The 26,140-nt window shown below is 34.8% G+C and overlaps 1 protein-coding gene across 2 annotated transcripts in view; it reads right to left on the reverse strand.

Annotated features, from left to right (window-relative positions):
• Positions 1-26,140, reverse strand: part of AHR (aryl hydrocarbon receptor) — a 61,691-nt gene that overhangs the window by 12,028 nt on the left and 23,523 nt on the right. For both annotated transcript variants that reach the window (XM_027450900.3, XM_005015139.6), the window contains 3 exons: positions 10,234-10,349; positions 6,452-6,541; positions 4,135-4,258 (listed from right to left, as the gene is read on the reverse strand). In XM_027450900.3, the coding sequence (XP_027306701.2) occupies positions 4,135-4,258; positions 6,452-6,541; positions 10,234-10,349 (330 nt within the window). The remainder of the gene's footprint in view (positions 1-4,134; positions 4,259-6,451; positions 6,542-10,233; positions 10,350-26,140) is intronic.

Raw genomic sequence — 26,140 nt, forward strand, 5'->3', positions numbered from 1 at the left:
ATAAAGTAAAAACAGGAGGTAGATCAATAAACTGCTGATAGAATACATATGTTCTGCATGGGACCACATATACAGAGATACTAGAGCATGTCAACTTAAAGCAAATTTGGCAAAGTAATCTTGTTTACAATGCATATTAAAAGAACACAAAATGCTCTTTCCTAATTCAAACACAGAGAAATTAAGAAAAAACAACAGTGTAAAAACATTGTTTTAGTGTGTTAAAACTCTGTAAATTTTAAAATACTCTATATACTGTAAGAGAATTAATTACCATGTATGTAAAAAAGACCATCATAGAAAGAATCCAAACTGACCTTCTTGACTCGGAGGTAGAGTTGGAGGTAGCATGCCACTTGCTTACCAGACACATTATGTTCTCTGAAATACAATTCTGTCTTTTGGACAGCTGGAAAAACTTATGGATAGGCTAGCTGTTTTGCACAATGACAGATCAACCCCAAAGGAAAACAAATCATGACTAACTGCCAGTTCAGTTTACTCTACTATTAATTCAACGGACTGAATTGGAGTCAAATGAGATCACTGATGGCTCATCAAGAGGACATATAAATCCAACAAGAAAGCTGAGTCACCCAGCTCTTTAGACAACGGAATCAGGAGATTCCTTTTTTTCTGCTACACAAGGTCAATTTTTGATGAACAGACCTCCAACTACGGATGAAAAAAAAAAAAAAAGCACCGTAGCTAATAGTGAATATGAAAAGGGATGTGCTGAAATTACAGCCATCTGCAGAACTGCATGATAGCCAAGGCCACCATTTTGAGATGATCCTACAGATATTCACATTCAGGGTGTTTGCCACCTAACCTTGATACCAGAAAACAACATATTCCCTTATAATATGGATGGTTCTCAACAGACAAAAGCAAACTTACTTCCTTACTCCCTACTGCTGCAGTGTTTTTTTTTGTTGTTTTTATTTATTTATTTATTTATTTTTATTGATTTGCTTAATTGCTGGTGGGAATTTTCAATACTTCTGTCTTTGAGGTGGGGCTTCTCCAAGAGGTGCTGAAATGGGTTAGAAGCCTTCTGAAGAAGCAAGGATAACAAAGAAAGAGCAAAGAAGCAGCTTGCAAATTCCAGTTCCTTTTTCAAAAATGCAAACTCCAACACTGCTGAGAATCCCCACAAACCCATTAGTGGAGGTCTCCTTGAAATAGTTAACACACTGTAGATACCAATATTTACTTTCCACAACTATTAGTACCAAGGAACCACCTAAAATACGTTTCCTTCCAAGTATTCCCAATATTTACATCCTTGTGCTATTGCCAGGACTTTACTCCTGCAGGGCCAGCGACAACTGAGAAAGACTCCAGCTAGTGAGGCAGAAAGCCTACAATCCCTGTGAGAAACTAGTATTAACAGTTGGTTACTGTCTATGTAAGAGCTGCCTGGAAAATCTAGTGGCCAGGCAGGGGCATGTTGAGAACCCTGAGTAGTTTAGGGTGCCTTAAAGGCTTTCTGTTTGTTCAGCAGATTCTTTCATGGAGATTAAGGGCAACTTCTTGAAGGGGATGTAGGGAAAGACTTAAATCATCAACAGCAGGCTCCTCAAAGGGCTCTGGTAAGTCCCCCGGCTCAGAGAAATCTTCTGGCTGAGGATTGCTTACTGAGAGGAGCCCTTGAAACCAAAATGCTGTGCAAGGCTTTCTGTGGGAAACCTCGGCAGTGCATAGGCATGCCCTTCAGCATTTCTGCTACTGAAGCAGCTCAGTGCTACTCGTTTGGTATGTACATGGCTAGCATTTGAATGCTAATACCTTATCTTAGTTCTCTTGAGTGTCTATCAACTCCCTCAGTACAACAGGCAGTTCCCAAGAGGGAACAAGACTTTGGTGGAAGAAGCAACAATCTGCAGCTTGGAAGAGGGGGAAGGCACTCAAAATAGGAGTTTCTGATCCTTGTGGAAGGGAGAAGGCTTTAAGCCCAAGCCTCCTACATTTGTGAACAGAGTACTGTTGCACATTCCCAGGCAGACCTGAGGCAGAGAGATCTTAGTGCCAGAACCTTGGAGAACTGACTTGCTGTAGGAAAGCGAAGAGTCTTACAGACCATTGCTTGGCAACTGAACTTTAAAAGCTAATCCAAACTTAATGCCCTGAAGGGGATATTTTGGACTGAAAAATCAGAATCTTGCAGACTTCACTGAGTTATGCCTTCCTATGCAGGGAGGCATAGGAACAGCTGAGGAAAACAGTGGTCTTGAGGCATACCAGAGCACTGAGTGGGAAGCATCCAGTCTGGGCTAACTGAAGCACAGCCACTTCCCAGACTGAGACTGAAATCTGTGATTAAGCCTGAGGACAATTATAATGTATCTATAAATAACTATGTAATGCTTGCTGGATACATTACAAAGGAAATGGATTAAATTAACAAAAACAGGGGGTAGGGGGAACAGGGGAAGTTCCTTGTGATCATAGCGTTATCCTCAGTTATAAATCTGAATTCAGTTTAAAAATCTTCAACAGCCTAACATTTTACACTACTGGAGGCATGAAAATAATTTAGCAGCTTTTAGTAAGCTAGTAACACAAAACAAACGTTTGTTTGTAGTGCTGCTCAGCATTTGGAGTACTCCCATCACTCAATAAAAAACGAGGCCTAGTCGGCCTAGTACTGTGCTTTTCAAACGCAACCTTCTGTAAATTCACATACACTTGCTTAATCTCCACAGAACACTACTTCACTCCGAGGTAAACAGTAAGCCACCACATAAAAACAGGAATCCTAAGTGCCAGCAGTTGTTTGCTAGGCTGAATTGCAGTATTAATTGTGTAGCATGTTTTCCCCTGGCTCGTGTAGATTGACCTACAGATAGCTTAAGTGTTGACCGCTAAATGAGAAACTGAAAAGCACTGAGCTGTGAGCCAAACAAGTAATATTAGCTGGTTTCTAAGAGTTTTTTTCTGTTAAATCACAGTGTTCGTGATTTACTACTATAAAACATTAAATGGGAAATTGTTGCAGTTTTAAATCAAGTTGCTTTATAAGTGGTAAATTAAAAAAGAATATGGACTTTTTTTTTCTGGACTAAAAAACAACCTACAATCAAGTAACTTATAGTAACAGACCTTTACCTACATATTTAAACAGCTGTTGTGTGAAATTAAGCATTACAGTTGTCTCAACAGTTTTGTCATTATTATCAGGCAGGTTTACGCTTACGTTATTGCATGTAGCCATCTATAACAAGACATCTCTCTTCCAATATTTAGGTAACATATTTCTCCTTGATAGTTTCTCAATACAGCTGCTCACATAAGCATCAGTCATGATAACTTGTGACAACCTGAAACTCTAGCCAGCATAATACTTGGTCTTAAAGGCTCATCTATTTCATCTTTTATTCCCAGGAGAAGTAGTGGTCAGTGCAGCAGCTTACTTAGCATACTAGCAGATATGGAGGAGTAAAAGTCTTCCACAGCCAGGAATGCACTATTCCATATTAACATAATACTTTAACTAATATTCCTGGAATATATCTACCAGCCTGAAGAACTTCATACCCAATTGTCTGATGGTCTTCCTAAGCTAATAAATGTGCTGTCATGATCTATAATCAGGAACAGCAGATTTTAGAAATCCTTTTTTTTTTTTTTTTTTTTTTTTTTTTTAGAAAGAAAGCACTTTCCCATTCATACATTAATTAAAGATGAGGTATAACTGAAGATGAACACAGGAAAAACAGAACAAAACACATCTTCCTCATTTATTGTATCAACAAAAGAAACTGTTCACTTCTTACTCTTCTTACTGCCCTGTTTGCCACACAAACATGCAGGTTTCTATTTACCACTGTACATATATCAAACACGCATAACATTCATTTTTTTATGCCCCAAATCAAAGCCTTCCACTTCAGAGAAAAATTAGTATGTTTATGATGCTGTCCTATGAACAACAGTGCAATTTAAAGTGCACAAATAGCACTTCCCATTGTTGGCTAAACACATCCATAACATTTAAATAAATTTAAAATACATTATTCATTCTTTTGTTCATATAAAAGGATCCACACCTTTTTTTGCTTGTTTGTTTATGTAGACCCATTAAAAAAAAATAATTGGACAGGCAAATATAAAAGTTAGCGGCATTCTCACCTTGTACACTTGGTCCAGAATCTGCAGACTGAGAAGGATTTAATGCCCAATGTAGCTGACGTTGAAACTCAGGTCTGTCTTCTGTGTGAATCAGTTCAAATACACTCTGGTGTATAATATCAGACTACATACATAAAGGAAAAAAGAGGGAAGTAAAGAAGAATATGAAACTTCTCTGAGACTATGACGAGAATTGTCTGGTTGATAATAGTGCTATTGCCATAGCAATAAAAAACATATAGCATAAAAACATAATTTGCATGCACATGGGAAAGCTTCCTGAAACAATTTTTAGCAGCACAGAGAAAGAATCAGTCACATCCATGACTGCAAACACAAAAAATAATAATAGAAAATATAGATACTACCTTCCAACCCCTCCCTCCCTTTTTTATTTTTAATTTTTAAAACCACTTGTTATCTATGCAAGCCTGGAACTATTATGCTTATGTTTTGTTTAAATCATTTCATTTTATGTACTTGTAAATAAAATAATTGCCAGCCAGTACTTTGACCTGACCCATTCCAGGTGCTGCAGGAATACAAAAGAAGTCAAAGTCCCCGAACAACAGAACTTTCAAAACTAAGCCAGATATATTTTGAATATTGTGTTTGTTTGCCTAAAAGCCTTATCATTCCTGAAGAATGTATTAAAATCAGTAATTGCAAAGTTTTCATATCACCACTTGCGTGGTTAGGAATGTGATCTGAATGACAAAGTTACAACACCCAGGATTAAAAAAAAAAAACAACAACACACATAATTAAGGGGGAAAAAACACCCATAATATTCAAAAGCATCGGTCAACTGAGAGGAATTAAAATGTTTACTTTCTACATAAATCTAAAACCCAATCAAAAAAATATGCACACAAAATGTTTTTAAATAAAACAATTCTAAAGAGATTAAGATGAGCTACCAAAAGCAGAAGCCTAGCTCAGACTTCGCTTTGATGAACTTCATAAAAGAATCAATGTTTTCCAGAATTAAAAATGCAAGAAATGCTAATTTTTGGACCTTTAAGATTTCACTTCTGTATCATGTACTTGATTTACTGGCATTGCTTTAGAATTTCTATGCACATTTCTTTTCCATGCTTTTTTCTTCGTTTCCCAACACCAAAAGACTCTGAAACCTAAGGAATAATGTTTTGTTTGGAATATTTTCTTTTACATAAACATTCCCCAACTAATTCTTATCAGTTAGCTAAAATTGCAGACCAAGCAGAGTTTCTCCCTATTTTTAGACAGCATCTGAATCTATCATCATGCAGTACACAACAAATGAAGAAACAGTTATAAATTGACAACTGTAGATATTTCTGTACAGATATTTCGCCACAGAAGTGCAGTAAACAAATGTATCTTGTGGAGATGTAGCCCATTTGTAATTCAACACTGATGTCATAGCATAAAGTATTCAGTTTATGTATTTATCATTAAATCAAATTTCCCTTTGTCATCTATGCAATGCCCAGTAATTCAAGTGCTACTTCCATATCAGTTCTACACCATACTACCCAAAGAAGGGTTGTACTGGAAAGGAGGCTCTTGGCTAGCAGAATTTCTGCATGCAGGAAGAAAAAAGTGTCAGAGGTTGCCCAAGCTAGCATCACTGGGCCATCCTTGACTCAATCTCTTTAAGCAACTTTGCCCTATCTCTCATGCAGAGGTAAGAACCACCACAGTTTGTATCATCTTAACATAAACTAATCCTGGGAGTTGCATTCCTTAGGGAACATGTGTCCTCTGGATCTTGGTCTTTTTGCTATTTTGATACATGGTTTGCAAAGCCATATGTGATTTGCTCCATAAATTGTAAATAACAAATGCTTGTTTTAAAATAATAAATAAATGAGGGGGGCAGGAGAGAGAACACACTAAAAAAAATCTAAAGTTACTAAAAATCTCTGAATACATTCTTAAAAAAACCTCAAAGCATATGGACTTAATTTTGTATGAAAGGTTTCCATTAAAATAATTACCTTCCCATTGAATTACGTCTAATTCAGCATCATAAACTGGGTAACACCACAGTATAAATTTCAAACAGTTGTTCCAGTAAAGACTAATTAAGTGTGAGAATTTCCTATCTTGCCTAACTCAGCTTTGGAAATCATATTACTGTTGTGCTTGGCTTGAGATCCCATTTTGGCTACGTAAGCTGTTAGAAAAGTAATACAGTTTCAAAGTAATCCAACTCAAAATATCTGACTGCGAATTTTATTACACAATCAGATCCTAATATGAGTACTGATGCCCTCAGAAACTATCCAAAACATATGTGAAAAAAAAAAAAAGGAAAAAATAAACTTACTTGTTGGAACCCCAGGTAGTCTTGGATAGTAGAAGAGACGTAAAAAACCAGAGCGTCTGCTGTCACAACTAACACAAAACCATTTAATGCCTGGGGAAGAAACACACCAATCTGTCAGCCTCAGAGACAAAATTCAGATAATTATTGTGGCTCTAAGTCTACCTGTACCATAGTCTCACATAATGCGAAGCATGCAAAAACATATCTTTATCTAACAGTGTAAACAGAAGGATTCATCATCATCTCTCCCTACAGTATGCATGATACAATAAAGAAAATCCCATCTAAAGAAGAAAAATGTTTGGAAAATTCCAGTGGAATAGTCAGGGGAGAAGCTAAAGATTTTTGATGACTTATTTACTCTTTATCATAGGAGATGAGGGGCAGCAGTATGAAGACCTATGGATTTATCTAACATCAACCACAGTTCACAATGCTTCAGCTCAAGCCTTCAGGATGTTCAAATGTCTGCAGTATTAAAGGGAGCAGCATCACAAACTGATTCCCAAAATCTCTTCTATTCATAGTGCAGACAGGCCTAAGTGGACAGGAAATCAAGCGATCAAGAGCCCCAAATGGTCCAACAAACATTTTATAGCTTACTTAAAATAGAAGACCTCTGCACAAGCCGACTATTGCAAGTAAACAATGTTTTCGAAGAGATTTCCCCCTCCATGAAGAAGCAGACTAAGTGGCTCCTTGTTCAAAGTCACGCAAAGGGCATTTATCTGAACTCCAAATCAATATGGTTCATGGCGATTGTTGTGATAGCAAACAGAACATTTGTGACTTGGCAGCTCATCTGAAAGGTGCTGATTTACTTCTGTGGATTTCAGTCAAGATTTAACAAAAGGCTGTCTCAAGGGACGGAATTAAGTATGTTGTGCCACTTAATTTCCTCAGCTACATTTAAAGTTGAATTTGGCCAGCATGATCAAAAAACATTTTTAAAACTCTTCGTTACGCAAAATTATCGTAACTAGGAGAAAACATAAAGTAAGTGAAGGATATCCTATTCGTTACTGTAATATAATAATATATATTTTTATTATGAAACAGCATCATTCTTCAAAAAACATTAACCCACCATTAACTATGGGAACCACCATAGCTGCTTTTCCATATTTAGCCAGGGTATTGTTTTACTATTTCTTGTTCTTTTATGATTATTGTCTAATTAAGATAACTATCTGATTACACTGGTTTTAAAATTCTGTCAGTTGCTCCTATTTCATTTGTAGATATTTCTTACTCTATTTTCATTTATATTCACAAGCTCTTAGAACCTCCATATATTAGTTTAATGAAATTTATCTGAAAACAGTATGTGCTTAAAAAAAATATGAAACAGCGTAGTCAAACCAAGAGATCTTGAGGTTCAGAGCAGTGTCCCAACAGTTACATAAAATCCTTGGTTTTGATAAAGTTCATACAAATCCCAAGAGAGTGGGAAATCTGCAATGGCAGGTGCTTGTGTCCTCTGCTGACCTACTTTGCAGTGAATTTCACATGAAGTGTTTGATATAAAACTTCTTTGAACTGTACACTGTGTAATTCTGCACCACATGTTAAAATTAGTTATTCTGCTCTGTTTCATTCAAAGCCATGGAAAGATTCTTCTTTGTCCAATCTGTGACAAAGGCAAACAGCTCCTGTACCTGGAATTCAGTCACATTTTACAGTGGCTCTGCTAGGCAGTTCATTTTGAAATGGAACTGTTGCTACAGAAATCAGATACCTTCTGTAAGCCAAAAATTCTGTAAAAGACAAGATTGTTTTCTGCCAAGAAATCTAAGACAAAACATTGCTAGAAGTCCCTTAAAATATGCAGGTATCCAGGATATGTCAATAAATGGGATGTTGGTTACAATGCCAGTTTTGGCAAAAACTAATCCTAAAATAATAATCTTTAAAGGTATAATGAAATTTGACAATGATTACTATTCTAGATCATTGGACATAATATTTTTGTTTATACAAAAGTACTCTTAATATTCCTAACACAAGGGCAATTATAAAATTGTTACTAGCAAGAACAAAGATGTTTTAAAAATTTGAGGATGTAAATTCCACTTGCATATTTTATCATAAACTTGCTTATACTACTACAGACTATACATCTAAATTAAGACTGAAGTAATTTAAGTAATTTTAAGGGAGGCACAGCAATTCATTCAATCTCTACTTCTGCCATATGTTGAATTGTTAAGACAATTAGTTTTTATGTTTGAAACTAAAGACATCCCAATTTTGTTTGTTCCGAAATGAAAAAAAAACACCTGATGAGTAAATACAAAAAAATGAACAATATGGTATATTTTCATACCATCCTTACAAAAAGTAGATTATAGTAAGGAAATGTTCATCATCAGTTGTAGTTTATGGAAACCTGGATAACTTAAAAGACTTCTGGGTTTAGGCACAACGCAGGATGGGTACTACTATTTACATCTTAATGTTATTTAATATCTTCTAGATAATTCCCATTTTCATCATTTAATTTTTAATTCCCTCAGAAAAGTCTGTTTATGTATTTTCATAAATTAGTTGTGGTTTTTTTTGTAATAATTTTTTTAAAATTGAGAAATTCCATTAATTTTCCTCACTTCTTAAGGGGCCAGAATTTACAGTAATAAATACGCAATCTATTTTGTTTTCATATTGGAAAGGCATTTGCTACAGCAGTTTCATCATAGATAGAACTTAGTAGTCAAGTAAAGTAACTGAATTTCATATCAAACAATTAGATGTCTCCAGTACAAACATATACTGTGCCTTTTTAAATAATTTCCATCTAAAAGAAAGCTGCTTATCTGTAACAACCCTGTTACAGTTCTGTCATACTTTATTGAGGTTAGAAAAGTACACTCATGTCCTAGTTTTTTCAGTTGGTTGGGAAACAATTTTCCACTAGCATTAATTTACAGTAATTGTTTTGTGGGATTCTTAGAAGCTGTTTTCATTTCTGCCCTTTGAACAGTCACATTTATTTTGTTCTAAGCAAAGCACTGCCTCTCACTGACCTAATAATTTGACACTTATGGTATGTCAGTTTGGAAAATGCGCATATAAAATAGATTATGGACGTATTTCAAACGGAGTTGAAGGTCACAGTGAAATATATTTTGTGAAACTAATTAGAACATTGGAATGCTTGTATTAGTCATTTATTGAATTTAATCTGGACCTAATATTGTATCACATTTCATATGTTTTGACATTCTAGGATATTAAAATAAACTAAATAATTTTTGAAAACACTATTTTTCATTAATTCTTTCCAGTAGTTCATATTGCTAAGTTGATGGAAATACTTTAACATTTCTCCTGAACCTATGCAACAAACTCTAGGTTCTTTCAAACCACCGAGAATTCAAAATATCCCAGCAAGCTTAATGTCTTTTGAAGATAATTTTTTTCTAGACAGTCATCAGACTTGCAGTACATGACTAATCATCTACTAATCTTTGTAATAAAGGTCAATAAAGATATCAATATTAAAAACCAAAAAAATAGATGCAAAGAGATTGAAAAATACAACACTAAGATTTGACTTAAAGCATAGGTCCCTGCGGTCTAACAACCACTCTTCAAAGTCACTAGGACCTCCAGCAAAAAGTGCAAGGAAGACGTAGTATTAACCTAAAGAAAATGACTAAGTAATTTGACAACAGGAAAACTTCCTTTTTAAACTCACCACTGAATAACTAGCATGTTAAATATAGTCTATTTTTATTACTTGAATTTAAATGGTCACTTAACAGATTCATTTCAAAACATACCTGCAGTAAGAGTTCCCCTTCGAGGATCTGCATCCCCTCTCCAAGTTTTGCTGTTCTACAGTTTTCCTGAATGCCATTTCTTTCTGGTCTTGTAGAGTTTGAAGATTTTAATGCAACTACAAAAAAGAAAGAAAGAAAGAAAGAAAGAAAGAAAGAAAGAAAGAAAGAAAGAAAGAAAGAACAAAGATGAGTGATCTTTGAAAGGCTCACTAGAAATTCTCGTGACATTATTTTGCTTTGTGTAAGAAAAAATGTTTATGAAGTCAGTCTAATGGAAGATCTCCATTTCAATGTCAGTTTTTTTTCCTTACCTTTAAAGATAACCCATCTTGTTTCTATGACACTTTCAAAACAGAATCAGTGTTATTATAAACTATCCAAATCTGTTTTGCTCCTTGTCTTTACTATAAGGCACACTTTTAGCTCAACACTTTTCTTTAATAAAGGATATTTTTGCTTCCACACAACCTCATATATTATAACAGTCCTGCTTTAGGGTATAACAATTACATTTATTTTTATCCCATCTAAATTCAGACATCTAGGTGCCTTAGATAAGAGCGTGCTCTAGAACTAAAGCTCCCTTCAGAGAGAGCAAGGAAACACAAAGGAACTCTAAATGAGTATCATACATTAAAGAAAACATGAAGAAAAGAAAGCCATTTCAAATAAACATTTTTATTTATTTATTGTTGACCATTTAACTATTCAAAGAACTAACTTTCCAGTTTCAGCTAAACTACCGTAACCATGAATAATCATCCACGTCACAAAAAAACAAACTCAGTGAATAAGGGATGAAGAATCACACTGCACTGCTACAAAGATAAACATATCCTATCCTATTTCTGTACTGTGTGCTCTCATAAACAGGACATTATCAAGTAAAATTAGATACTAAAAGACTGTCCATAATTCAGTTATCTACTTTCCACCTACTTCTAAAAAGAAAAAAAAAAAAACTTTTCAAATCTGAAATTATTCTGACTGGATCTGTAATGTGGAAACAGCTTAAAATTACATTAGTAATTTTACATACCTTAAGCCTTTACCATAAAGTTAAAGGAAAAATATATATACATGAAAATATATATATAAGTTGCAAGATATGGTAAATCTATAAAAGCAACAATGCTGCTGGTAAAATAACAACAGTTTAGTTCAAAGATGAGATATCTACCCTAAACTCAAAATGGTTTTTCCATCTGTTTAAAGCCTTCATTTTCAGCTACTCAGAACTTTAGTCAATAATCCTAAGGACCTCCCGTTCACTCGCTTTTCAACTATGTTAAATAATATTCTACACTAAGTATATTAACTGAAGGATAAATTATGCCTTTCCTTTATTTTTTTAAGCTTTCTCTACAGCTAACAACTTTCAAGCCAGACAGTTTTCATTAAAATAATTAAAATATCCCTCAAAGGCACCGCAGAGGAAAAATATGGTCTAAAAAAAAAAAAAAATGATTAACTGGTTAATGAGTCAGGAATTTATATTTGAAATTAAAACCTTAATGCTCTTCTTCCTTCCAGATAGTCAAAAAGTCCTGTAGTAAGTCACGTGGAGCTACAATCACTAATTCATTTTCAATTCAAGTAGTTGGAAAATAAGGTAATATTTTTTCCTATGTATTATTTTAAAAGGAAATCTAGAACATTTACTAAAAATCCCCAAAGTTCCCTGGCAGGAGGAGAAAACCTAATATCCTTTTAATTTCTATTGTATACTTATTGAGAAGACCCATATTCAGCTTTCGAAATTGCAACATACAGTTATGTATACATACACCATCCAGTTATGTATATACATTTTATATTGTGCAAATAGTAAATGAGAGGGAGGAATTATACAAGGTTATCTACTAAATGATATTCTGTTCTTCATCCATCAATTCATAGAGCTATAGAGCCTATATGCAACACAGCCTACACACTGGTATGACTTTATTCCTCACTACTGGCAAAAAATGCACAGAGCTACACACAAACTTACATGCTTTGCTGAACTAAAACCTAAGGCTTTTGAAGAAATCAGAAGATGGATGAAAGCAAGTTGTTGTAATTTAAGATGGATGGAAAACTGCTGACAATCCAGGACAGAAAAAAGAAGATAGAGTGGAAAATGTATAGATCATCAGTAGTGCACATCTCCTGATAAACCCCATCCCTTTCCCTTGCTTTGACAGATGAAGGGTGAAGACATTGCATTACAGGGAACTTCACATTTTGAGACTTTGAAGATATATCACTAAGCTACAGCTCTAAAACACCCACGCTTTCAAAGATAAGTCTGAAGAAGGTTAACTCATGTATGGGAAGTTTTTATCATCCTGATCTAAATTAATAAAGGGTCATAAAAACTGAAGTGCAAGTGTTGCTTAGGTAGGAGTACTCTTCCCTTGTTTTCATTACTTTAATGCGTACAGTATAAAAACTAAATGCCATTTAGTGGAAGAAAAAAAAAAAGTTTAGCTGGTACTAGAAAAAAGCCACTTTTAGAAAAAAAAATAAAATAAAAGCAAAGCCAGCTAGTAAAAACAAAAATCTGAATGAAAGGTAGTATCCATTCACTTTCACTATTTTGCAAAACAACAACAAAAAAACAACCCCCAACATCTTGAAATTGAAAAGGAAACACTCCTGAAAAAAATAAATAAATATCTAGATTATAAAAGAATGAAGGCAAACAGAGCAGGACAGACTATAGAACTTTACCCTTAGCAGGGATTTAGAAATGCCAAAATCCCCAAGATGATACTCATCACAACTCCTCTATCTAGAATAACGCAGCAAAAGCTGCATTCTATCCCAAGACCATTTCCAAATTCTTCCTTCTTTATACAGCCTGTAGCCATGTGTAAGTGTAAGATGTATACTTCTGAATGAATTACTTACTGATGGCTAATTTTTTTTTAATAGAAATAGTCCATAATAATCAACTAATTAGGAATATTTAATGCAAATTAGGATTTATTTAAAAAAAAAAAGCGCCAAAGCTCTCATGTCCATCAAGAGAAGAATGAAGAAAGTCTGAGAAAAGAAATCCCAGCAACCCTACAACTGGTTTCTTCTTCAGTGGAAATTATAAAAATATAAATTGTGTAGAAAAAACAGGAAAGATGACTAAGTATTTCTGTTAAATATTTTTGAAAATAAAAAGTGAGATGCTCACTTTCATGACAAAAGCCCTTTTATTCCAACAGAGCTACAGAGTTGACCAAATATGGGTATTTTAGATCAAAAAGACTTGATAAATTTTAGCCAGTATTTTAAAAACCGCTTGTTGAATTTCCTCCTGATGAGACAACGGAGTGGATGATACAGAACTCCAAATAACAAGTATTTAAAAGAAAGTAGTATCCCCCCAAAAAAGTATTCACAGGAAGTGCACATTTTAAAGTAAACATAAAAATTATTTTATTTTTTGTTGAGTGACCTCATAAATGTATCTTGTAAAGGACATGATACTTGTATAATTAAGATAATTACCAGCCATATGTGATTAAACTTTTTAATCAATAATCGTTATGCAAACACACAAAAATCTAGCAATATTTCAAGCTGACATAAATACTACGAGACTAATGAACAGAGACAAGAGGACTCCCTGACAATGAGCAACCCAGGCTACCTGGATACAAACCTCCAATGTGTGGCTCAGAACAAATTGGTCTCCAAAACATGCAAGTCTAAGGCCACAGCCCTGGCCTTACGGTATGGGGGGGGAGGGGGCTATCCTGCAAAGCAGTAATTCTGAAAAGGCTCAAGGGTCACAGCAGACAGTGCTGTGGCCTCAGAAACATCAACTAGAGATCTAGTAACAGACAATACTAAATAAGGACAACTAAAAATATTTCAAGTCATCAGTACTCCAAGCAGCCATACTGCATGCTGGCAGATAAGAGAGAGATGGTGAATCAATGAAGTTGTGTAATGTGTATGTGTAATCAGTTGAATGATTAAAACATGCCATATAATGGAAAAACAAACAAACAAACAAACAAAACCCCTTCCATTTAAACTAAGAGAAAACTTGTGTTCTCACAGGAATCCAGGCCATAATATTTAAAAATTTATTCGACAAACATATAACAAGATTCACTAGCTCAATGAGTGCATTTGTAAAGTAGCAGAGCAGTTAGGATAACAAACAAGTAAGGTAACTTATCCAAAGGTAACATTACAGTGAACATAATCTACCAGTTATTTTAATCCAGATCAAGTACAACATCCTTGAACCTATCCCCTCTAATTTTCAGCCTCAGGAAACATAAACATGAATACTCCCATAGAGTAAATAGAAAATACTGTAGATTATAATATCTCTGTATATACTCTCAAAGACATGAAAGAGTGGGTTACTTCTTTGAATTTCACATTAATAACTTTAAAACAACAAAATATAAAGCAGAGCTGTTTATACCTATAAAAACAAATTATTTTTTGCTACGCATTTTTATCAAGAGGGCTAAATTGTAAGCACAAGCTTTTCACGTAAGTTAATCATTGTCACTTAATCCAGTGTCCATATAGAAGCATCATTTCCTTTGCCTGAACTTTTCTGATTTAAAGTAAAAACTAAATCCTAGAGATAAATCTAGACAGTGGCCTAATTGGATTTCTAGACATAGAACAATGTTATAGTTTCTATTACATTTTTTTACAGTTGTGAAATGCTTTAGCATTCAAAACAGAAAATGCACAAGACCCTAAATCAGTCTTAAGTTGTCTCTAGAAAGACAAATTAAATAACAATGGTAACATCAGCATTTACCAGCTTCTTATCTCTGGTTCGAACTTTTGAATACAAGTGGTGAGAAACTTGTACAGAGATTCAGAGTACTTTCTTAGACAGACAATGTCTGGAAAAGAAAATTCTCTGCCATAACTGCTTCTTCAGGTCTGAAGCAGAATTCAAGCAACTCAGTTCTAACTACTGCCAAAAGCCATCATTAGGTGTTAAAAACACCTAATTATTTAAGAGGAGCAAGTATTAAGCAGTCTTCCTTCTTTCCAGAGAATAGCATCCAGTAGAGGAACTGCTTTGGGACATACCCTACAATGCATGAGTTATAAGAAGTGTGCTGAATCAACCAGTAATTTATGACAGAAGGATGAATTTCCAGATCTGTTGAGAGATTCAGAAATTAATCTATTTGTTACCATACAGACAACCAGCATGCTTTTAAGCTTCTGGAATTTTAGAAATAACAACACATCTAGGTCTTAACTGGTCTTTTAAATTACATTTCCCTCAATGTGAGTCCTTTCACTTTCACCTTTCCCGGGAAAAAAACCTCTCAGTGTTCATCTCTTCAAATCAGGCTCTTGAACTAAGACACATTTAACATCAACTGTGTTTACTCAATGGATCCATTCAGAAACAATAACTTCAAGTCCTCAGTAACTGTGAGCAGTGACCAACAAATTAACAGGGAATTTTATGCAATAAAATGCAACAGTTTTAACTCCTAGCAACAGGAGCATAGTAAGGAACATGAGTGATGATTAAAAAAAAAAAAAAGTTTATCTATCACCACACAATTCATCTTGATGCTGTTGATTCTTCAACAAAGGCTTTTTTCATCATTTTCTAGTGCTTTTTCTGCTTTTAAACACTTGATCTCTGGGGTTTCTATGCAGCAGATAAACTTCCCCAGAGTGCAACCCACAACTGGTATCCTCTTCCTTCCAGGCTGCCACTCCTGTTCTCAGAGAGAACCTCTGCTGTTATTTCGTCGCTTGACAGCCAGCTGCTTTGAAGTCCCATCTCCAGTAGTATACTGAGTTCAGTTTAGAAAAAACAAAGACCACACAGTCATCTGCAGCTGATATCCCCATACATGAGCAACCTCAGCAGGAATCCTAGAAATAGTGACTCCTTACTCTGTTTACACAAAGTTACAACAGCAGAGGATTGAAGTTTTGTCACAGAGCAAGCACAAATACATTCAAATAGTTAATGCAGCGTTACCTGTACCAACACTGTCTGACAGAATACTCTGTTGTCTGGCCATGGAATGAGAGATGAGGATCCCCAGCAACGTGTATCATAGCACTGGCAATACTAAATTCATCCAGACCATGAGCTATTTCACTATTTTCCTCAAATCTTGAAAATATTCAACTTAAAAAATGCAGGTTTTTTTGCAAAGCATCAGAAAGAAAAATAAAAAATACTATTTTTTTTAAAGGTAATTATTTCTGTGTTGAGTGAATAACGAAGGTTTTCCAGATATAAATTATAAAAGTCTTACCAGCACTCTTACCAGTGCTCAGCTGTGGAGCCTGCAGAGATTATCTCAACTGAAACCTGAGTATTTCTATACCCAATGTATCTTATTATTAAATCAGTGAAGAAATGTATGATTACACAGGCTCCAACTCAAAATTTGCCTGAACCAGCCATAAGAGTGCTGAAAAAAAAAATGATTCAGAGATTGCTGGCTGAAAAGCTTCATGGAAATCACAGAAAGCTACTCAGTGGTTAGGACCTTCTCTGCTACCTTTACATTCACAAAGAAAAGGCAGAGCAAAAAGTTGAGAATCCAGGCTAGCTCATGCCAGTGAGGTACAAAGAAAGGGATACCAAGACACAAAATTTTAACTGGGCCTTCTGAAACCACATTGAGATGCAATCACTTAAATCTGAGTGGATATCATTTTACTTTTAGGTGAATGATCTGTTAAAGCCTAAAACTGTATCGAAGGAACACTTGCCTAATATCACAAGTATATCATTAGTACATCAGTTATGCAGTCCTGGAATTTAATCTTAAAGAGCTTCCCAGAACTGTTTTATATCAAATTTTGGCACCATTCCCACAATTCGGCCAAACAGGTCAAAGTTTACAGTCAGAGCCAATTTAGACTGTTTCATAACCTCTTCAGTAGAATTATAAATTCAACTAGTCTGTTCTAGATTACTTTAACAAACAACAGTTCTCATGAGGGGGGTGGTCTTACTTGTCTCAGTCACAAATACTAACCCCCAGCACAAAGTTCACCAACCAAAACAAGACATTTCTAAAGGCCAGGAGAGCACTACTGAGAAAACCAAGTTTAATATTAAACTCCTGCCTAAATCATTAACATATGCTAAACTGCTTATACTGGCAGAAGATCCATTTTAAGTGGGAGAAAATATTCTATATCCATCTATCTGTACGCAACCTTAGCCATATCCATTACTTCAGATTACATGGAATATTTTGTATCCACTACCTCTGAGACTCTAAAGGGAAAAACAGGTTATTAAGCAACCCAATGAAAAAATATACATATTTAAGATATTCTTTTTTGAAAGATATATAAAATGTGCACTGAGTGTGTATTTTGTACACAGGTACACTTGTTCTACAGAGAATAAATTGCAGGTTTCATTACTAAAATGCATGCACTAAGGATTGTTCTGTACTTATAAACCCAAGAGAAAAACACAATTCAGAATTATCACACTTGCATCCCCAAAATTTTAGTTATGTTACGCAAAGATGTAGAATTGAATTCTGTTCAGGCTGCAGACACAAGTAAACTTCAGAAGATACACGTTACTTTAGAAGAAATAAAAAGTTTATTGTATACTTATATCATTATATTGTACACTTATTTTGTACTTCCTATCCATTAATTTATAAATTCTGAATAATTTTCAAGCTAGCTTTATAGTGTTTATTTATATCCTGCTAACAGCTGACCAGATATTTACCTCATAGAACTGACAAAAGAAAAAAACGCAACATATGTAGAAAATCTCTTACTTTGTTCACACAAATTCTGATAACTGTCAATTAAATTTATAGTTATTCTACTAATTTAGCAAAACTATGTCGTTTATTTGTTAAGCTAGCTCTTGCTCTGTGAAATGAGTTTCCAAACAATCAGGTTTTTACACAGCATCCTTGTTTAGAATATATCCAAATACTGAGTATTGAAGAAATCCAGACTTCCGTTTCCAATTCCAATATCTTGGCTTCCAATTATTCTTTTATCTATTAAAAATTAAAGTTTTGATGTGTATCATGATTTTCATTTCTTATATGCCTGAAGAGGAAACAATTTAAGGGCAGTCTTCCTTGTAAGTTGCATTACAATACACAGTTCAGCTTGTAAATTACATTAAACTGTGGATGGATGTATAACAACATCTATTTCCCATTAGCAACAAAACAGCAATACATGAATACATTAATAAAAATGTAAAAAAATATATATAAAATAAAATCATTATTCTGATGAAAGCAAGGCCAGTACATGCAGGAAACAATTTATAAAAGTAGCTATGAAAGTTGAATGACCAAATTTTGGAAACATAACTAAAATGAGGGTGAAATTGCACATTTGGCAGTAACTGGTGACAAAGGACTTATTTTTCTTCTTAAGCATGGGAATGACTAAACATGTCAGATTATGACAGTAATGGGCTCACTTTTTAAAGACTATGTCTTAAAACAGGAACATACCAACAAAACATACTCAGGATCTGTAATTTTGGCTATTTCCAAAAAGTCCAAATTAAGGTTAAAAAATTGCTGACAGACAACTCTCAGATTCAAAGGATGTTGCTTTGATTCCTAAACTTATTTTAAGCTGACGTTAAGACATATAAAGATGTTTACATTTTTAGACTAAGCAACTGAAAGAACCTATGAGCCATAGGAGACAGGTGTTTCTTCACTTGGCCTCCAGGAAATTATTCCTGGTTCAAGAGAGAGGAAACACCACGAGGCAGCTGTCACAAGACTATAAACCATATCACCATGAATACTTTCAAAGAAGAATTACTAGGCTACAGCTGGTGAAGGAAGAGAAAGGAGGCTGAGGGACACTAACACTTGTACGAGAACAAGTTTTAACAAGAGAGATGGGGAAAAAAAAGCCTGAAAAAGTATTTCCACTAATAAAATAAAAAAAAAAAAGAAAAAGGAGAAAAAAACAAGGGCAAAAGTAAGTGGCCAGACTGAGAATTTCCTGTGTCTTTGAGAGTTTACAATTTAACTGCTGTACAGACTTCCTACTGATGCATACAAATCTCTAGAAATCAGTAATTTCTAGCTTGCAATTCAGATTTTGTGATGGTGCCTCAAACTGGGGCTCCTCAGTGCCACAGGCCAGCAGTTAAAATGATGTCAATTCTACACGTGCACTCCTGAATTTTCAGTCATCAAGAGCTTTCTAGTTTAACCCAAATCCAAACCAACTGAATGCATACTCATCAGTTGTACAATCAGACATGGCAGACAGAGCACAAGTGTGGTAATCTGTGAGGACATGTGTGGCAACAAGAAATTTTCTTTAAAGGAGGAAGAAATGCAAGGTTTAACCCCAAAAAGCTTAAGCTAGGAAGGCAGAAAAAAAAATATATCTCTGAATGTGGATGATTACAAGTGTTAGAATACAAAAGGTTTCAATATTAGGAGTTGCCACCAAAACAACTACTAAAATAAAGCTGTATTTGTTTACTACACTAAAATGAATAATTTGTACTTTAGTACTTTAGGATAAAGAACTTCCAGTACTACAGTTCCACTAAGAACTGACTTTGGATATTCTGGATAACACAGATGAAAACAGACACACAAAAAAAAAAAAAAAAAAATTAAACAGTAAATACTTTGCAAATATTGCACTGAAATTACTCAAGATACAGCTACAGAACTAATCAAAGGTCCACTGTTCTTAGACTTCAGACATGTTCATGCACATTTTATGTTCAACAGCAGAAAAGAGAAAAAGCAGCACACATTACATCAATTGCTGCACAAGTCTAAAATAGTCTCTTTATCAGAACCAATATAATCAATATATATGAAGAATAAAAACAGCATCTAACATTATTCTCAAGACCAAGTATTATGGTTTTCAAGCATATGATAGTTCAGATTAACCTAACAAAACCCATCTACTTTAAAATGACCTTAGGTTCCCCATGTTATAAAAGCAAAGCTCCAAAATGCAAAATACTATTTTCCATTTATGATCTTAAATCATTTATCACAGAAGCTATTTTCAACATAAGGAAGTCTGTTGCTTGCCCTTTCAAAACTGACAAGTCTGCGAGCTCAGACCAGTGCTACTAGGTTTCCAGGACTATTACAAAGATACATTTCTAATTTTCAGAGCTATAAATCATAAGGCAGACAAAAACTTGGCAGGATTGTCTTTTTCTTTTTTTTTTTTTTTCTTTCCCTGTCTAAATTTAAATCAAATTTCACTGTCCAAAACTCAAAGGGGGCCATGAATTTCCCACAAATTACAGTTCTGAATCACAACATAATTTATGAGACAGTGAGTTTCCTGTTTTACTACTGTATATATATATATATATATATATAGTATATATATATAATATCTAAATCTAATATTGATGCTTGATAAAATTTTCCAACACAAACAACAAACAAAAGCAGAAGAACTTTTCAAAGGGTTTGAAAAACCTGTATACTCTTTGCTGATAAACCTTATCCTGGAATAATGTTATGTCATAACATTATTTTCCCCTTTTTAGTCTGGTTTTGATATGTTGTACTTGAATACAATATGCACTCTAATATGTATCTTCTGTAATGAAGACTTTCACTTAAATGTGCTATTTTTTATTGAATTACATATCTGTAGAAATACGGGCAAACCTCTATTTAAAAGCTTCTGTTCTCCCTGGTGTTCTTTTTTTAACCTGCAGAAAGCCTATTAGAAGTGAACTTTAACCTTCCTCTCCTACAGAAAGCTGAACAGGTAACAGCAGGTAGCTGGGGCAGGAAGCATACCTTACCTAATGAGTGCATTTGAGATGAGCTAAACATATCGCAGCTTCCCAAACCAGAATGATGATGACAAGATGCTGGATTTCCACCGCTACATCAGAGAAACACCACAGACTTCACAAGACATCAACCCTTTAACTAACTGCAACAGAAAAGTGCAGTCTCCAAAACTGACAGCTGTCTTTTCCAACCTTATGACAGCATTTCAAGACAGCTTAAGTATGTATCAAAATTGAAAAAGGCAATAAACAGTAGAAAAAAATGTATTGCTTTATACAGGTTTTAATCTTTGGTATATTTTTCTCGTAACACACACTGTTATACTATATGTATTATGCTATAATTCTGTATAATAGGATTATAAACCGCACCACAAAATATACATGGGGCTGATGTGTGTGTGAGTGAGTCAGAGAGGCTGAAGACAAAGCAGAAGTTAACAAAAGTGCATATAAAATTCGAGAGGATGGATGGTTTTGTGGTTCTGACAGAGTCTTCCTGTGCAATGCGGTGGAAGGCGCCGTATGCTTCATTTCCTTAACTATCAAACAGGAATCACCTCCAACTCCAGCAGCAATGCAAGGATTAATACAGGAAAGACCCAGAAGGTCAGATTCTATAACTGGGAACCTTGGAAAGAGATTTTAGTGGCTCATATGAAAATTGTATTTGATAACACATAGTTTGAAGCTTGTGGTTTCATGATTATTTCAGTATCATCTTGCCTGGTAACTTTGGTTGGTTAAACTGAATGGTAAAGTCACTGGATTAAAGATCTAAGAATGCTTACAGTCCAAACTTAACAAACATGGTAAAGACTTCAATAGCTTTCTACATAAAAAGATGAAAAATGGAAAAAAGAAAACGCTAGACTGAATTTCAGCCCTTGCACTTCACTGAGGATGGTGTTTAAGAGCTTTCACAGGACAGAAGCCTGCATTTTTTGATCAAGCACTATAGAGCCGGTTAAGGGTTAGACTGTGATGCAGCAGAAAACTATATCCTATTCATCACAGAAGAGGGAAGGAGAAAGAGGTGAGGAGCCCTTTGAGGAAGGACATCTGGAGCAAACATGCCAAACTACAGAAGGAGGAGCTGAGGGAAATGGGAACTTCCACCTCCTGTCACCTCGTCCCCACAGGGATGGGGGGCCTGCCTTGGGTTGTCCAAGAGTGGGTTGGTGAACCTCCGTTCTCAGGCTGAAGTGTTCTGATAAAAGAAAAACCACAGCTAAGAGTTTTGCAAAGCTTCTTCGTAAATTCTAACACCAGAGGTGGTTGTGTTTTGCTTTTGTTATTTTACTAAATATTGAAATATAGCTTAGAAGTATCACACTGAGTATTAACACACGCTTAGTGCCGTACAACTCATTTACTTTCGAAGTAACCGATGAATTGAGCAGGAAGTGTGTAAATACAGCCACAGTAAAGATAAAGCAAAAGTTTGATTGGTGAATTACCAGACACTCATCCAGTTCCAACAGAAAGAACCCTTTTTTGCCTTTAAAATATTTTAAAACATTTTTACCCACTGAGTCACATAAGCAAAGCTTCTGCCTTAGTAGATTGCCTTGAAGGGCAACCACACAAAAACCAAGGACGAGAGACAGTACCTCAGACTTCTAAAATAGGATTTCAGTTTCTTGTCTTAGTTTCACTCTTTGTAAGAGCTACATGTATATAACTTGCGTGGACTTGCAGAGGGGTTTGTTTTAGTTTGTTTTCAACAAACTATTTAGCAATACAACTTACTGTGAGAATCTGACAGCACGACAGACATTTCTAGTATTGCACCTCACCATAGGGCTTATAAGGTACCTGCGCTGTACCGTTGCAGCATACTGCATAACTGGAGCTGAGAGCTCTGTATCTCAACTTAAGAGGCATTTCAGTCCATTTCTGCAAAACTTTATTCCATAGACATATAGAATATATGACATATAGAATATATGGCTCATATATGACAAACAATAAATTTCCCATTTCATTGTCTATTAATTTCAAGCATTTTCTCAGATCTTCTAGATTCTCAGTTGTTTTAAACTGAATTTGATTAGTGGAGTAACCATGCAGCCTTTTTTTGATATATGTACATGTGTGGAGAAAGTTATGTAGCCCATTTTTACAGCATCAATATACACTAGACCCAAGTTTCATACCATCTTCTACTACAGATGATTCCCAAACCTGAAAGTTGAAAATCAGGAGGCAGGTTCCCAGCTGGGGCACTAACCACAGAGGACAAGACCAGGCCCAGATCCAGTCCCCACTGACAGAGCCATTCATCTATGTTATGGAATGTCTGTTTTATGGGAAACACATAAGCTAAATGAGAAAACCCAGTTCTGAAAGGACTTCAGATTAAGTAAGCTAATTAAGAGAAATCAGAAGTCATTTAACAGGGAACACAGTGAATTAATTTTGACAGCACATTTCTTACACTGTAAGAAGTGTTCTTTATAAGGTTACGACATCAGTAAGGATTTATATGCACAGAGTAGAGACTGTAATGGAGAATTAGCATTCACTGATTTGTGCCTCCACAAAGAAAAACAGAAACAAGCAAAGAGCCAAAATTTCATGGCATCTTTATTTTATTACAAATGTAATACTGTGCATACATTTGTTTGTGAACACCTGCATGATATTAAATTTGTTTTTACAGTTACATAGATTGTTCGGGATCTTACTAAGATAAATGTATTTTGGTTTCTTTACTTCAAATTTTCAGTTAGAAGTTTGTGCCATGCCTTTATCAACAATATTCAGATTCTTATTAGAGTAAGCACAAATCAACTCATATTTTAATGGTGCCATCTGTCTTTTTTTTTTTTTGTTTGTAATCTTTTGCCAATAAAGTGAAAGATCAAATGAAATAAAATCTAAACATGAGGTTTCGCTTACTCTGCCACAAGGAATAGTGTTCAAGGTGGCAAAGACAGATCTGTTTGATAATTATGTATTTTCTGCTAAATTGTTCCATATGCTTGGAATGTTTGGGATTTAGCCAGAAAGAAAAGCAGAAACAATTCTGGTAGTTTTTTCCCCCAAATGCGCATCAAAATATCTTTAAGGAATTGCTCCTTAGGTAAAAAGACTTGGATTAGCTATTTCTGTCTATTATGTTGGATGGGGAAAAAAAGCAATGCAATTCCTGAAATGTATGCATTTAGCTTTAACAATTTAAAATACAGAGAATAAAACATGCAAGAACACTGAAATATTCTGTTTACAACCTCATGGTTTCATCTGCTTTATAAGGGCTTTTGAATACGTTTATAAATATATTCTTCTGAGAACTATCATTAATGAGAAAATACATTTTGTATGAAAGTTACAAGTATTCACTGTCTTTGTTTAATCTGCTAATAGGAAATCAGTTTTACAATCGTGTAAAACTTAAGACCTTTGTGTTCTAAAATTAATATATCTAACTAAGGATTAGTTTTGATAAAACAGTGTGACAAACTATTATTAGCCTTAACACATTAGTGAGGAAAATGCTCAAATGACAGAGTACAAAATGATGCTGAGCTCTCAGGGGCTCAGAGGTCAAGCGTTAATGATAGCAACACCACTTCCTTCCTGCATTCCAGGCCTTTGTTCTGTAAGATTCCAAACTCATCAAGACTGTTTTAATAAGTGGTTATAAGCTGCATCATATTCTGATACTACTACCTCCCCCCACAACATGCCACTGCTATGAGGTATAGAAGTTTGTAGAAGTTAGCTGATTCTGAGCACAGCAAATGCTGCAGCTTTGTGTTATCACCCTGTCCTTATAGTACAGTACAAGCAAGGACCAGCCATGTGAGAATTTTCAGGGAGAGCTATACACCTCTCCCTTGCTGCCTCTTACATCACCATTTTGGAATAAAAAAAAAAAAAAAGAAAAAGACAACAATGACAATCAAAATTCAAGGAATGAATTTTACTTTTTCAGTTAATACATCATCTAAGTTTACAGAAGGAAACAGAAGAATGTCTCTATTCCACCAACAGAGACAAAATTGTTTTTTGAAGAGTTTGGTAACATTTACATACAAATAGATTTCTTATTTAGTTTAATAAATCTGCAGCCGTGTCATATATATACATGTACATTCAAGAGCTCTAAGAATAAAAAAGACTTTTTTTTCATCTGCACGTGACGTGGCACCTATGTATAGCAGCCTGCTATTAAGGATAACGTTGATATATAACACTAAAGGAAACAAATCTTGTATTCTATTACCTTTACTAAGCTTACTCTAAGATTATTACAAATCATTTTCATATGCTAGAATTAATTTATTCTGTTCACGTGTTGTTGTCTTTGCTAAAATAAGAAAAAAATGTATGTAAAAGAAATGGAATGTTTTTTAATTCCACTTCTACTGCTAATGTAGAATACGGTATTAGAAAGCAAGAGTCAGCCTTAGAAATACAGCCTAATTAAACACTGGAAATGGTTACAGTTCAGTTTAACTTCATATGAATTTTGAATGCAGATAAGTGAATCTCATTCCCGGATTATATTGACTCAAGATATAAGGGACGAATAAATGCAATGGCTCAAAGGACTGAAGGGTTTGACTTGTGAAGATAAGAAATCTCTCAAACACTACCCTTCGCTTTCTTTCCCACCTGGAAGTGGATATGACTAGCTCTGTAGCCTGGGTAGCTTTAGTGAGAGATGTATTTGCCTTTAAGCTATGATAGTTCATAGCATATGGTGTTCATGTAAAGCAAAAACAATAGCACTTCCTTAATATTGTCAGCAGTAGCCTTCTGCAACTCAACATTCACAGCCACCCAAGCTTCAGCCATTTTTGCAAAACTCAACTGCTAATGCAAGCCAGAAGCCTGAATAAAATTTAGTAGAACATATTTAACAATATAACTGCAGTCTCCAATTTTGCAAGCACCCCTCTGGGTATGTTAAATGATAGTTGCAAATTTGATGGCCAAATATTAAATATCCCTGCACTCAACATTTATCAAAATAACTACTACTAATCAGGTAACTACTATTTGTTCCCTACAAAATGTTAGTATTTCATACACAGCTCTTTTTTTTTTTTTTTTTTTTTTTTACCGTCTACGGTGCAAACATATTCAATTTTTAAAAAATAGGCTCTGCAAAGCAGTGAGAAAAATTAGTGA

This window comes from Anas platyrhynchos, chromosome 2 (assembly GCF_047663525.1).
Source record: "Anas platyrhynchos isolate ZD024472 breed Pekin duck chromosome 2, IASCAAS_PekinDuck_T2T, whole genome shotgun sequence".
Taxonomy (NCBI): Eukaryota; Metazoa; Chordata; class Aves; order Anseriformes; family Anatidae; genus Anas; species Anas platyrhynchos.